This window comes from Neomonachus schauinslandi, chromosome 11 (assembly GCF_002201575.2).
Source record: "Neomonachus schauinslandi chromosome 11, ASM220157v2, whole genome shotgun sequence".
Classification (NCBI taxonomy): domain Eukaryota; kingdom Metazoa; phylum Chordata; class Mammalia; order Carnivora; family Phocidae; genus Neomonachus; species Neomonachus schauinslandi.
This window is the reverse complement of record NC_058413.1, coordinates 24,629,538-24,644,948: the sequence shown is the minus strand read 5'-3', so window position 1 is coordinate 24,644,948 and position 15,411 is coordinate 24,629,538. Positions and strand designations below refer to the sequence as shown.

Here is a 15,411-nt window from a genome sequence, read left to right as displayed (position 1 = left end):
GGAGGGGGGGGAAGCTGCGTGAAATGGAACCAGGTACTAATTTAGATGCTTCTAAGAATAACCGCTGGGCATTTGCTAGGATGTCTTATCACATTTGTGTTCTCCTTGTGGTACTTTAACCAGGACCCATGTTGAAATTAATGCGGTATGACCAGTCCATCAAGGGCACGATTACGAAAGATGAGACCATTAGTGAAGGCCCAGAGATATTTCCTTAGGTTGGGACCACCCACTTTCTAACCCCAGAAAAATGCTAGGTTTTTGCTCAAATCCTTTAGAAGATTCCAAGTCTTTTAGGAAATACTACAGAGTTTGCTCAAATCCTTTAGAAGATTCCAGGTCTTTTAGGAAATACTACAGGCTCTCTTCACAAACACCACTGGGGTCTCCACTCACTTCCACCGCCCTACCCAATAAAGAGCTGGGCTGGTTCTCATGCACGCACACTTTGTGTGTGTGTGTGTGAGAGAGAGAGAGAGAGAGAGAGAGCTCATGAGAGAGAGATATCAATTCTTGGGTCTAACACTGGATCTTTTAAAATCAACAGTACAATCATATTTTGAGCATCCTTCAGACAATGCAATCCTGAAATATGTTATTCAGCATTGATCAAAGGCTTACCTAATATTGTAAAGAAACAAGCAAATGCTGATGGAGCTGACCTGAGCTCCAGTCCTCTATTAAGTTAGCCTCTCAAAGAAATATTTTCATGAGGTATCTTAAGCTGAGTTCTCCCAGAAGCAGGCTGTGAGACAGAGATTTGAATGCCAGTAGTTTATTTAGGTGGTGGTCCCAGGAAGGACAAACTGTAGTTAGACAGGGAAGTTCCCATTATCAAGACAGTCACCACTGGGGGGCCACTGATGCTCAATGCCATTGGGAAACTCTGAGAGTGCAGAACCTGCCTCTGTCTTATCTTACCTAAGGGTCAAGGGGTATGATGAATGCAATGACCAAATGCAATCAATCATTTGTTGAAGGATGATGGGATTAACATTAATTTCTCAGCACCTCCTGTCTGCCCATATATATGAACGAGTGGGCTTTGGGAGCCCAAGAAAACCCTTAAGCAGAGTTGCAGGAGTGTGGGTTGGAAGCCAGTGGGTCAGCATACATATTAATGGTGTAAGCTTAAAAAAGCCCAGCTACCTTTTTTTTTCAGGGGAGGTGGAAGGATCTAGTTTTTAGAAATATTTGGTATAAAAAGAGATTAAATCTGTCCTTTACAAGACAGAAGTAGAATACATTTCCCCAGCACCCATCTTTAGATAAGGAGAAAAAAAGGAGTAGGGGATGTAACAAAACGGGTAATATTTGCACCTCCAAATGAACTTGTGTTCACTTTCACTTAATATACAATTAGGGCCACACCATCTAAGGCATTTCTCTGTTTGCCTTTGCTGCCAGAGAACTCAGAATCAGAGACAGTTGAAGCTGATCATTTCACCAGATGCAAACGTGGACGCTCCATTTCACTCTCTCGTCCCCTCTAATGTTCTCTTTCATTCATTCTTACCCTGCTTCTAAATCATTTTGATTCCTTGTAATTACTATTATTTATACCTTGCTTGCTTTCAGAAATGGTTTGATATAATTTACAAAACTGCACATCAAAAACCATACATTTCTTTTCTCGAAATGTATATGAATGAAATATATTTGTAGTAGCTAGACAGCCCCGGTTAAAAAAAACTAAGCCAGGGTACTACTTTGTCTCTTTAATAAGAGCTGAATTTCAGAGGTGCAAGATTATCTGAGAATGTCGGCAAAGAAAACAGATCCAAAGTCAACACAATTCGTGACCCCCTTACCTAGCTGGTCTTGGGGGCTGGGTGATGGAGGCATGTTGGTCTCAATTCTTAGTATACTCTTGGTATCCACCCATTCTCACTTGTCACCAAAATCAAGGAAACAGTTTGTGACAGAATTTCCATTCTGTTTGGAAAAGGCTTTAACTTTCCCACTGGGCCTTTGTTCATTCTGGAAACCTGAATGAACATGAGAGCAACACCCAGAGACAAGCACTGGCTGGGCCCTCCTCTCTTCTTCATTTCTCCTGTTCAGCTCATATTTGAGTGTAGTGTCTTTGGGTCAAACCCATTATCTTTTACCTCCACAAAGGTCTCCCCCAACCAGGCATAATGACACCAACTGGATTCCCCACCGCAAACCCTTTTTATCTCTTTCCAGCCAATGGAACTCTGTCCCCCTGAAGTTTTTCAGCCCTCTGTGGGTGCGAATGAGACAGTATCCATGCGAAATTATGCTTGGATGGCACACACTGCTATTTATTCATCCGGCAGCAATTTGGAGGCTGAGGCTTACAATTAGCTATTTGATCTTAATCAGTATTGTCCTTGGCTCCCGGTACACTGTGTCTTAAAGGATACCACTTTTCCGGTGTTTGGATGGCCTACTTAGACAGCAGACACTGCCTGTGTCTAAGAGACAGGTCAACTTTGAAAAATGTTCAGAAAGTACTGGCCATTTTACTTTTGTTCAAAATCAACCTGACACGTCCTTATTTGGTGGAGTAAATGAGTAACCTACGTAAGGGGTAGAAACTTAGCTACCCTCCACCTGGTGGACCTGCTCGGTGACAGTCTTCTCGAGGCTTCCCCAAATCTCAGGTTTCTGAGTCAGCTACTGGGAATGAGGTGGGAGGTGGATAACAGTGCTAACCTTCTGGGGAAAATGTCCCTGAGCAGTGTTTATAGTCAATTTTTCAAAATATAAGAAATACTCAGCATGGAAATCACCCAAACTAGGCAGTTCTGTTCCATTTAGCCTTGGGGATGACGAGAATGAGCTGTCGAGCACGTCTGAGTCCTAAAAGACTTTGCCCACTTAGTAATGCTCATTGCCACCGTCACCATCTCCAAAGGCTTTCCTACAGGAAGTTGTGGCCAGGAACCCTGTGGTATGTGACACTCTCCTCTGCACTTGAGAAAGGCTAAGACTGGAGTTGTTTTATGGTTCTGCCAAATAGGAGGGAAAAAAGATACTGTATGGCCCTGCCTTATTGCCCCAGTTCCTCGTACCTAACAGACACTCAAAAATGTTTGGCTATATGGGTCTGTAAAGTGACGAGGATCACAGTACCTACCCCATGGGGACGCTGAGACAATGAAATGAGACAAGGTCAAGTAAAGCACATAGCCTGGCCCATACTGAGAACAGAGATGGTAGAGACTACTGTTGTGGTTTTTAATACCTGGATGCCAGTGAAAAGGTCTTATGTTTTGTAGAGAGGAAGATTTTATCATCTGAAGCAGGGTGAGGGACAGGTAGTGAATGCCCCACGAGGCAGGAGCCTTTAGAGAAAAGTGAGGGGGGCCTCTAGCTTCTGTCAAGGGGCTGGTGACGGTCTCCGGGCCCATAGAGGCAGGGATGTTTGTTCCCACCAGAAGTTAATTCTGCTTTGCTCTCACGTTCTCCCACTCTTTGCATCCTCCAGTCTCTTCCCTTGGTGACAGGCAGCCCACCCCCCCTCTAATGGATTACCTCTTAACCCAGAACCAAAATAAAATCTGCCTCCTGCATTAAGTCCTGCCTCAGTGACCTCATCTGCCAAAGCAAAAGCCAAGAGGGCCCTGTCAGGGGCAGGCAAGTGGAAGGAATTCTTAGTAAAACGATGGTGGGTCTGGCCCTCTCCACCCTGATGGGTGCTCCATCCTGAGCTCTTGGAGACAGTCAGGCTGGAAAGTTGACCGTGTGGCCTCACCTGTCCTCTTATTATCTACTGGAATGATGTCCATAATGAAAAGGATTGCTGACTCGCAAAACGCACCCCTAATATGCCAGCCACCAAGCATCTGACCCTGAATGGGGTATAGCAACGCTTTGGTTAGGAGGCCAGAGGCCAACGCTTTGGTTAAGAAGCCCATGGAGCCCATCAGGGTTAATGCTAAAATGTGACTTCATCTACACAGACTCAGGTTCATCCAACAAGGAATGATTCAAATGAAAAGGAAATGTTTCCCATGAATTATAAAACAAACAAACAAATACCTTGATAACTATATAAAGGCAGCTTTTCCTGTGTTCAGTAATAGTTTTTGCTTTTCAGATATTAATCTAAAGGGGATGGCATTCCTCTAAATACACCAAAAAGGACGTCAGAGATTCATTACCATGTCAGGAAGGGAAATAGAGGGGAGGCTCAGGTGTAAGGAGGTGTATGAGAAGGTAGCAGTCCATTAGCTCATGGTCTTCTTGGGCCTCCTCCAATTTCTGAAGGCTCTGGGCTATCAAGTACGTGTGGGTACCAACTATGGATTCCTCAGGACTCTTCCATGGAATTATCCCTCTACCTCTCAAGCCAGACTGCTCATTCTCTTTATTGCCATGTCCCTCTAATAAAACATCTAAGTGATGGTCTGGAGCACCAGTCTCCTACATGACCCCCCGGGGACTGACATACAGCCTACCCCATGTTAAACGAGTGACTTCTGAAAAACCCCATGAGAAAAAGGGAGGCTGACCCCTAACATGATGCTTGGGTAACCTACCCTGGAGCTTCCAAATCCAGTTCCTCCCGGGCATTACTCCATTCATCATTTCTCACAGCCTCATCTCTGGGCTGCCCTGGTTACAAAGGCTCCCCATCCATCATGCCCAGTGTGGGTGTCTTCTGGGATTTAGGATTCCTCTATGACAATGACATTGGCAGTGACTACTTGCCCTGTTAAAACCAGATCCTTCTGCCTGTACCTAAGTGCAGCGGTAAGCAATACTTAGTATCGGCAATGATTTGCAAAAAGCAGTTCACAGAGGAAACTTAGAAAGTTGAGGGGAGAATTCTCTTAAACCCTGGAACCCCAAGACAGGTGTGTCATAATCATCCAGTTTGTAGAAACTGGTGCTGTTCTCCCAGCCTCTTATCTGGAACATCCCCTACTTTCTGCCAAACTTTTAAATGGCCATAGCAGGGGAGGCAAAAGAGGGTATTATGAGAAATGAAATAAGACCGAGAAAGACAAATACCACACGGTATATACACTCATATGTGGAATCTAAAAAAAACAAATGACTAAACAAAAAAACCCAAAAAGCAGAAACAGACCTATAAACACAAAGAACAAACGGGTGGTGGCCAGAGGGAAGGAGGTGGGGGATGGGCTAAATGGGCAAAGGGGAGTGGGAGACACAGGCTTCCAGTTAGGGAATGGCTAAGTCACAGGGATGAAAGGCACAACATAGGGAATACAGCCAATGATACTGTAGTAGCCTCGTACGGAGACAGATGGCAGCTACAGTGGGGTGAGCCTCCCATAGCCTATACAGAAACTGAATCACTACGTCGCACGCCTGAAACTAATGTAACGTTGGGTGTCAACTATGCTCAAATAAGAAAATTAAAAAAAAAAAATGGCTCCTATGATTCAACTCAGCGCCTTATGTGGATTATTTCATTCCATTCCCCACAAACGCTCTGAGAAATATGTGGTATTATTTTTCTGAACTTTATAAATGGGGAAACTGAGGCTCACTGGAGTGAAACGGGCTGCTCAAGGTCATTCGGCTGGTAAATGGTAGGCTAAGAGTCAAACCAAGGTCTTTCTGCCCAGAGAGCCCAAGCTCTTCACCCCAGGATGTACCATCTCACTATGGACAAAGGGGGCCCTGTCTTCCATAAATTAAGGCTAAGCCCCGCCCTTGGAACTGGGTAAAAGCCAGTCCACAATTCCACGTTTACGATGTCTCCCTCCCCTGAGAGGTCTTGGGACAATCTGCACGCATCCCACCATAGCCCAGCATCTTCCGTCTGTGACGGGAGAGGTGAGCATGACCCACTGGTGGGCTTGGCACATTCCCACTGCATCAGTGTTACTGTTTCCATGAAAACCCCAAAGTGCCTAATCACTTATTCTGATGAGAAATGCGGTTGCCCCTTTGAAGCTAAAGTATAAAGTGTGCCTCTCATCTGGGGCTCTTTCTTCCCAGTCCTTGGGACAGGCTAGTGGGAAACCTTCTGGTGCTCCAAACCCCAAACGAATCCGGATTCCCCAGTGTTCTTTAATTGGTGGAAGCTGATTTGTTTTGTTCAAAGCGCGTCAGAGCCCGCAGTGTGAGCATTGTGCCCCAAGATTTAGCCCGTTTCATCGTCCTTCATTAGGATGCAGGGGAAAGCCCGGGCATCGATAACTGGGCCAGGGAAACAAAGGCAACATGGAAACTGGAGCGAGGCGATGAATCCCTTGCTCTCCACTTGTACAAAACAAGATTCCCACCATTTACTCAAGAACTTATTTTGTCCTTGTGTCCCATACAAAGAAACAGGAAACTTCAGAGGAGGAAAAAAAAGTTGGGGGGGGGGGAGCTCGTGGTTTCTTACACGGTGGCCCAGGGAGGTTGGGGCCACTGAGGGTGCTGGCAGGAGGCAAGCTTGACCCCAGAGCTCCCCATGTTTTGCTCTCAGAGGAGGTCACCTGGGACCAGGGGAAAGTTGCTCCTCCTTAGGAAACAGCGGGAGGAGAGATCTGGGGTAGCAGCAATACAGACTGCATGGGGACCTTCAGCCTCTTTTTTTTTTTTTTTTAAAGATTTTATTTATTTATTTGAGACAGAGAGAGACAGAGAGCACATGAGAGGGGGGAGGGTCAGAGGGAGAAGGAGGCTCCCCGCCGAGCAGGGAGCCCGATGCGGGACTCGATCCAGGGACTCCAGGATCATGACCTGAGCCGAAGGCAGTCGCTTAACCAACTGAGCCACCCAGGCGCCCCCTTCAGCCTCTTGACGACTGAAAGAGCCCAGCCTGTATGGGTCGCTTCTTCCTCTTCCTTTGCTACCCCAGGAAGTCCGGGAGCCAGACCTTTCCTCAGAAAATGGAAAATAAATCCATTTTCAATTTGACAAGAAGAGACCCTCGTCTCTCAAATGTGAGTTCTGATACTTATTTTGAGGACTGGTGATTGTAACGGCTCATCTTGTAAACTGGTGAAACATTTTGGGGACCATTTTGGCAATACCTCTCCAAAGTTTAAATCTAGGATGCTTCGAACTAACAGTTCAACATCTAGGAATTTCTCTTACGAAAGTACCTCTAACATATGAATCAAGAAATCGGTGTTAGGATATTCATCTCTGCCCTCTTTATAATAATAAATTAAGTATGGTATCAAGTCCATCTTAAGGGATTAGATGAACATATATGATGGTATATACATCCCTACAAGGGAATACTAAGAAAATCACTTGTTTTTAATGAGGTAAACAAACATGAGCTGGCCTGGGGAAAACGTCCATGATGCAGGCACTGAAAACCACAAGTTAAAAAATTTCATGTATACTTTAATCCACTTTTGTTTGAAACAGGGTTTCTCAACTTGGGCATGGCTGACAGTTGGGCCAAATCACTCTCTGGTCTGAGTCTGCCTGGTGCCCTGCACAATGTTGAGCAGCATCTCGGGCCTCCACCCACTAGATGCCACTGACAGCCTCCCCCCTGCAATTAGGACAATTAACAATGTTTCCAGATGTTTCCAAAGGCCCCTGAGGGCAGGAGTGGGGGCCAAAATCACCCTCAACTGAGAATCACTGGGTTAAAATAGTGATTTATCGGGTGCCTGGGTGGCTTAGTCGTTAAGCATCTGCCTTCAGCTCAGGTCATGATCCCGAAGTCCTGGGATTGAGCCCCACATAGGGCTCCCTGCTCAGCGGGAAGCCTGCTTCTCCCTCTCCCACTCCCCCTGCTTGTTTTCCCTCTCTCGCTGTCTCTCTGTCAAATAAATAGATATTTAAAAAAATAAAAAAATACTGATTTATCAACAACTTAGGTTTGCACATCATAGGAAAAAAGTCCAGAAGGACCACAGTAACAGTGATTCCACTGGGAACCAGCATGGGTCAGGGAAAATAATATTCTCTTTTTATTTGATACACTGCTGGACAATTTGATTATTTTTACAAGTATATCTTTCTTCTGTAAGTAAGCAGAAAATCTATTTCTATTCCAGTCCCACTCACATTCTTAAATATATACCAAGAAAAGAATGAGAATAGCTTAAATCAAGAGACAGGGAATCAGGATTCTCTTTGGAAAAGAGTGACAGGCAGATTTTACCTGGGAAGGAAAGTCCTTTGAGAGGACTAGATAATGGGACAATAGGACACGATGACATGACCAGAGCTTATCAATTGTTCATCTGTCGAGAACTGTGTCTGGGAAACTGAATAATATGGGAACTGTGGAATTCTAGCCTCGAATTTTGAAGTTGATGGAGACCAGTGCCTTGTGCTCTCTGCTTCAAATCCTTTATCTGCTAAAAGAAACATCCATCCACATTCTCACAAAGACTTAGGGAGGACAGACCACTAAAGCAGTATCTATGAAGTGGTCTCCCCTCATTAGATTTGGTGCAACTTAAATAAAAGATGGAATTCTCATTCATATTTGATTTGGTGCTTTTAAAGCGATTTTGTAAAACAAATGCCTAGTTCAATTTGGGCATTTCAAGGTTTACAGAATCCCAGAATACTTGAGCTTCTTGTTCATTTTGAAGCAATTTCCTCCAGGGATATTTTTCCAGTTCAGTGGTATACTCATGAGGAAAACAATAAAGTAAATCTCCCCCCCCCCCTTTTTGTTTTTCTAGCTAATAGGCTACTCTAGAAAACCACTAAGGTTTGTTCGGAAATTACAAGGTAAACTGTCACAGCCAATTTTTGTAATGCTTCCCTCATTGAGTTAGTTGGAACTCCTGCTGAATTTCCTAGAAGAAAAAACAAATCTAAATCTTACAAAAAATAATAAAACATTTGGTCCCCCACACGAATGCCAACAAATGATGTATCAGATATCCACCACCAATACTTTCACCTAGTTACAACAACAAGATACTGAGGAAATTTGGGGTTTTGAATGACGTTTTAAAAAGTGGCTAGAGAGAATTTTCTTGTCCGTCTATGCTGCTGTTCTGAGACCAGAAGTGATTTGAGACAGTTCGTGACTCAAGTTATGAATCAATTCATAATGACACATTTTACATTCTTTTTCATTATATATATTTGTTTTGTTTTGCTTTGTTTTCTAGATAGAATGACAATGCTGAAATCAGTCCATGTTTGGCTTGTAAGCAACTCATTAATATTCTAGTCACAACTTTTGATCAATTTCTCTCCCCCCGGAACCCCCATCCCCACCCCTGCCCTGATCTGACCCAGCTTCTTAAAGCATTTTGGCTTATTTGGTGATATTTTACTTCTCTCCAATTTCACCTTGTTTTTCAAAGCTCTAGTTATTGTGCAATTAGTTAGTTCATCAAGAAATTAAGCTCCCCCCCCTCTTTTTTCTCCCTCTGAATTTAAAAGGTAAAGCTCAGGCTTTGCCATTGTTAAGATTCCAGATTCACTCTATACACACATTTTTAAAACAAAGAAAAAGCAGCATTTCTCTTCTCTGCCTTGCACACAATACAGCAGGTTCAAACGAGACGGGAACCATGAAGCAGAACATCTTTTTCTAAGCATCCAGCATAACCACGCTTAGGTCACCTGTGCCAACCCAAAGCAAGGGATGCTTTCAGCAGAATGCTGTGTCACACTCGAGGACACACTGTTGACACCATGGCTTCTGTCTGCCTTGTTTACAAGGAAAACTCATGAAATTGATTGAAGAATGGACGAACTTTATAGAATGCTATCAGACCAGGGCTCATTATAGGATGACCCCAAAGTACCTACGCCTGATAGTTATAAGTGGTTGTAGCAGATGCTGCTGGTGATCTGCCCTCAGATGCCTTTTCACCGCTCTGTGGGCCCCTTGCCTTCCCCATTCCCCAGTCTACATTGTTTTGCTTCTATTGGCCTGCACCTGAGATCTCTTTGACTATTCAAGGGCTACTGGAACCACTTGGCCCACATGCATAGAAAATCAGGCATGTTCTCCTACTTGCCCAGGGCAGCCCCTGGCCAATGGCTGATTGCAGGGGGGCCATGAAAGCCCAGCTGCCTTGCTATAAAGTCAGGACCCACCCAGAGATGTAATTCACATGCCAGATTCCATTGAGGCTGGATTTTGCCTGAAATCACACCTTTGCTTGGCTTCCCTGCCTTCCCAGCCCAGCTTCCCCACTCCCTTGCCAGCTTCTCTGGGACCGTGTCCTAATACATCACCTGCACCCACACTCGCCACTCAGGATCTGCTGGGCAGAAACCCTACCTAGGCTCTTATCTGTCCTCCTTTGCCTTTCCCCCAAATTCTGAATCTTCTCATTCTTCTGTACATCTCATTCCGTGTTGATAGCTGTAGTTCATGACACCTGTTTCCGGTCTCAAATTTCTGTTAGGACACATGTCACACACAAGCCTTGGTTACCAGAGACCCCTAAGAAATGACTTCTGGTCACGGTGTTGAGTTCCTCTGTGCCAAAGGCTTCAGATCATACAACAACATCCTGGAGTCTATGAATGCTACCCTGGAGCAGAACTCCAAAATTCAGATCTTACCACGGACAGGGAGTTCAGACTGAGAGCCACAGGAGGCTCTATGATGGCAGCTTTCTACTGTTGGCTCTTCTTCCGTGTTTTTGAGCTCTGGATACTATTTGAGGCCATCGAAGGCTTATCTTTTTGAGGGGTACTTGCAGCAGGTGAGGTCTGGAAATGTCAACGGGAAGACCTGGGTGGTTCCAGATATCCTGACTCAGAGGCTGCCCAGCCCCGAGAACCACTCGATGGGATTGTCCATATTGCGTGCCACCCTGGACAGACCATCCTAAACATCAAGAAACAACAGACTTCACAAGTTCCCAGAGCCCTCTCCACGCCAGCCCCATGGACACCCTAACTCCCACTCCAGAGGCATACTCACAGTTTTCACAGCGCTGCCCGGTGTAGCCTGCCAGGCAGGCGCATTTGTAAGATCCAGTTTTGTCAAGGAGGCAAGTGCCATCATGGAAACAGGGAGAAGAGGAACACGCTGTAAGAGAAAAGGCAATTTCCCTCAGTGTCACTGCATGGTGAGGCAATCTCTTCAAGCCTGGAGCCTTGATCAGAGTCTTGCTTGCCTCTTAAAGTCTTCTTCTTGCAATACTTTTACTTTTTTTATTGGATTCCTGCAACCATTGTTTGAGAATGCCTAAAACAGGTACGTATCTGTTGTTATGTGATATTTTCAAAGGCTCCATAAGTATGCTCCTATGGTCTGAAGAGCCTAAAGCCAACACAAAGAGGTATGCCACATGATTAGGGCAGAAGCATGCCTTTACCCCTCCTATAGGGACTCCAAGGGAGGGAGGCAGCCTCCGGGAACTTTTGATCATCTTTTTTCAAGAAAGCATCCTGGGTATGGAGGGAAATGAACTGGAAGATCATCATGACACCGTTGAAAATGTACTTGAGAATTTCCCAACATGCGTTCCGTAAACATTAGTCCCTCGAGATGTTGACGTGTTCAACTAAGAAAAGGTTGTGGGCTTAAATGTGGTGGGGAAGTGCTGATGGTATTAAATGATAATTAACCAGATTTCTTTACTGCAAAACTTCTCAGAATGTTCCACGTCATAATTTGCACTGTATATTTCTCAGAACGCACATTAATGCCTGGCCTTTCCCAAGCTCATCTGACCTCAGAGCCTGCGTCTTTACAGAAGACTATTTTTCTACAGAGAACAACTTTGGGAAACAGTGGTCTGCGTGCTAACCACTAACCCCACATTCATTTACCCTGATATGGAAATACACCACCGGGCCCAGGTCCACAAGCCCATACTGAGTGCTCGTCCTGCATGAGGCACCGGAGTCGGACATTCTGCTTACCAAGTCAGAGCTTTCGGACAAAAAATATACAAGGACTATCGCCTGAAGCATAATCGATTTGGTGTTAGGAAAGAGCAGAAAGTGTCCTAAGACGCTCCAACGGGGGCAAAGTCACAACCCACTGGAATAAGAGAAAAGGTTTAGCAGAGGACAATGAATGGGATACAAACCCTGAGGGCTGGGATTGGATGGGCAGGTGTGGAGGAGCTGACCTTAGCCTGAGGAAAAAACCTGAGTACAAGCACACAAACTGGGGAACTGGAAGGCTGCTATCTACTTGACAACACAGACCAGCATTTCCCAGAGTTCTCTGGTGGGGGTCAAGGAGCCCCCTTCCGAGGAGGAAGAGGCCCTCCTGGTCCTTCCCCCAGTCCCAGGGTCACGGGCTGGTGAGCCACTGCTGCTTCTCCCGGGCTTCCCTGACAGCCAGCCCTGCTGACTGCCAGAAGACCCCCACACCTGTCTCAAGTGTGACCCTACCCAGCCTTGGCTGGCCCTATATTCCCAAGGGCAAGGACCAGCCACAGGCTGACCACACCACAGCACAGCAACCCAGCCTCCAGAACCCCCAGGCCCCCACATCCTCGGAAGGGAGCGGGCACACAGACGAGCAGTAACTGCGGAGAGCTCCCGTGAGACAGTCTAAGGGAAGGGCGGGGGGAGGGGGGGAGTGTGTGTGCCAATCCTGCCGAAAGGACAAGGCTGCAGAAGGATGACCCCCCACCCCCCCGCCACCACCACCTTTCCTGAGGCTTTTGTATCATACCTTCCATAGGAAGCCATAGCGATCAAAATTCACTTCAACGCTTACTTGAGTATTTTTTAAAAAACAGAACTTGAAGCCTGAGCTTGGTTTGGAAAGCCAGATGCAGTCCAATCTCAGAACAGCGAGAGTTGAGGGTCCTTCCCTAGGATTGCGCATTTTGCTCATTTTGGTCCCATCCTACTTCCCGATATGAACAGGGCAGGAGTTCAAGTCAGGCTTAGAGTTACTCACAAAGTAAGTGGCATTTACCACTGAGTGAAACACTTTTAATGCCTATTTTGCAGATGCCAGAAGGAGGCCCAGGGCACACCTGTGGTTGGGCAGCTACTGAGTGCGTCCTATGTACCAGACACGGTGCTAAGTTCATCTGTTTCATCTCCCAGAACCTCCTTAGTGGAGCAGGATCTATGCTTTTTTTCCTTATTCACTGATTAGGAAACTGAGGCCCAGAGAAGTAGGAGAATTTACCCCAGGTCACATGGCTTCCTCTGCCCAAGCTCCAAAGCTAATGCTCTTAACCATTAGAGGCCCCCTGGAGGTGAGCCGTAGAACCAACTGCTTTGTGACCTTGGGCAAAGGGCTCGGCCTCCCTCTGCTCCAGCATCTGTACAAGGGCATCCATCATAGCTACGCTTCTGGTGAACATTTCTGAAATATACCTTGCCATCTCTTTCTTCCTTCTCAGTGTGCAGGTTGCTTCCAAGAACCCAGCTCCGTGGGTTTTAATCAGGCTGAGTAGGGAGAAGGGGAGGAGCACAGAAAGGAGAGGTCTGCCAGGAGTACAGCCATAAAATGCTACATTTGTCTCCGTGGCCGTTACCTGTGATCTCCTCAAAGATGGCATGGAAGCCATCGAAATTCTTGGAGCCATCTGAATGGAAGAGGATATGGAGTGAAGAGTCTGTGCTCCGGATGGGAGCTGGCCGCTCATTGCCGCAGAAGCGCTTGATGATCTGGTCGCTGCTACTGTCCCCATCACGGATCTCCACATAGTCATACTGGCACATGTAGTCGAACTCCAGGCTCAGCATGACGAACCTGTGGGTAGAGAGGGGGACAGCAGGCAACAGGTGGGCCCCGGACCCTCGTGCGATCCCTGAGCAAATTCAAGGCCAGATGATGAACAGGTCTCGGAAGAGCGGTGCCACTGGTCTGATCTGACAGAAAAAGGGTCCTGGACAATGTGAGGTCAGAAGAATTTCTTTTAGCCGAGGGGTACGTGTGTACTTGCGTGCCCAGGCGGAGGGAGTCCCTATTCCTTCAGAGCATCTCTGCACATGCTGGCCTCTCTTCCAGGGGCACTTTCCACCCAAGCGGCATGGCTGGCTCCTTCCTATCCTCGGGCCTCACCTGAAATATTCTCTCCTCAAAGAGGTTTCCTTGACAACTCTTTCTAAAGGAGACCCCCTGTTCTCTTCATAATGGGTATATAAATTTAATTTATCTTCTTTATCTTCTTGATTTTGTGAGAGAGAGAGAGAGAGTGTGTGTGTGTGTGCGTGTGTGTGTGTGTCTGCAGGCACATGCATACATGCCTATCTCCTTCACTAGGTAAATTTCTTGAGTGTAGGAGAGAACATCTGTCTTCTTCCACCATTGCTTGCATAGGGCCTAGCACAGTGCCTGGCATACAGAGATGCCAAGCAAATACTGGTGAATAGATGGCTGAATGGATACAACAGTAAAATTTTACAATTGGAGGATGGAAAAAGGACATATTGTCTTACAAAACTCAATAAAAGAACAAAATCTCTGCACATTCCTCTGTTTGATGGAAGGATGAGAAGGCAATGATCTTCTGGGTAGCACTAATTCTTGCCCTAAAGAGTAGAAAAGGTAGCACTGTATCAGAATTTCAGAACTAGGGGAGATCTGATAAATCTGTGATTGCCTAGAAGGGTCTTGGGTTTGGAAATACGTGAATACATCAGATCCAAAAAGCAGAAGATGACCCCCAGCATCCAATTCCAAGGGACAGGATAGGAGGCAGCCACATCCCAGACAAAGAGAGGAAAAGCCACTTTTCAGATAATTTCAAAGGGAATGCCTGAGTGTCAAGGTCACAGAATGTACATCTGTATCTTCTCCCTCATGTTTTGGAGAAGAATTAGGGAATAGACAGAAGAGCTCACAACTGCCACCTGAAATGCTGGGACGAGGGCCTATTTCTACCACTTTGGGTAAAAAGTTCAAGTGTCAGGATTAAACACTAGACCATAGTGACAATCAATATATTTTGAATACACTTAAAGGTCTTCCTAAAAAGAAACCTTTTAACTAGCATTTTACAAAACATTTATCACAAAACCTTTTGTAAGGGAGTATAAGTCGCATTAATCATGCTTCGTGAAATGTGGTCTAACATCTAAGGACCTGACTTCTCATCCAGATGCCACTGCTGGCTCACTCTGGGCTCTGACAGATCCGTCCTTTCTCTGGATGTTAGTACCTCTGTCTGAAAAGGGAAGGAGCGGGGACAAGGCCACCACCCAAGAGAGACCACAGTTTTCTTCTGAAACCAAAATAGGAGATATTGCAAGTTGTATTTATATCCGTACCTTCGTCTGTACATGTACTTAACATAGATCCACGGCAGGCCTGCTCTGTGGTGGGCGCTGTTCTAGGTGCTGAAAGCACAGCAGTGACCCAACTCGATCCACCCAAGTAGTGCCAGCCCTAACAGGAAGGAGTTCTGATCTGGGGGATGAACAATAAGCAAGGAAACCAGAAGACAAGGTAATTTCATAGAGTATTAAGTGCTGTGAAGAAAATAAACCAGATAAGAGCATAAAAAATGACTGGGGAGGATAAGGTTTTTATACAACGTGGTCAAGGAAGACCTCTCTGTGAACTTGATACCTGGGCAGACACTTACATGATGAAAT

The 15,411-nt window shown here is 45.8% G+C and overlaps 1 protein-coding gene across 3 annotated transcripts in view; it reads right to left on the bottom strand.

Moving 5' to 3' along the window:
• PAMR1 (peptidase domain containing associated with muscle regeneration 1) overlaps positions 1 to 15,411 on the bottom strand; it is a 53,106-nt gene that overhangs the window by 16,900 nt on the left and 20,795 nt on the right. For 2 of the 3 annotated variants that reach the window (XM_021684744.1, XM_021684743.1), the window contains exons 4-5: positions 13,347 to 13,564; positions 10,814 to 10,921 (exon numbers count right to left, since the gene is read on the bottom strand). In XM_021684744.1, the coding sequence (XP_021540419.1) occupies positions 10,814 to 10,921; positions 13,347 to 13,564 (326 nt within the window). The remainder of the gene's footprint in view (positions 1 to 10,813; positions 10,922 to 13,346; positions 13,565 to 15,411) is intronic. The other variant, XM_021684745.1, reaches the window with a different exon arrangement.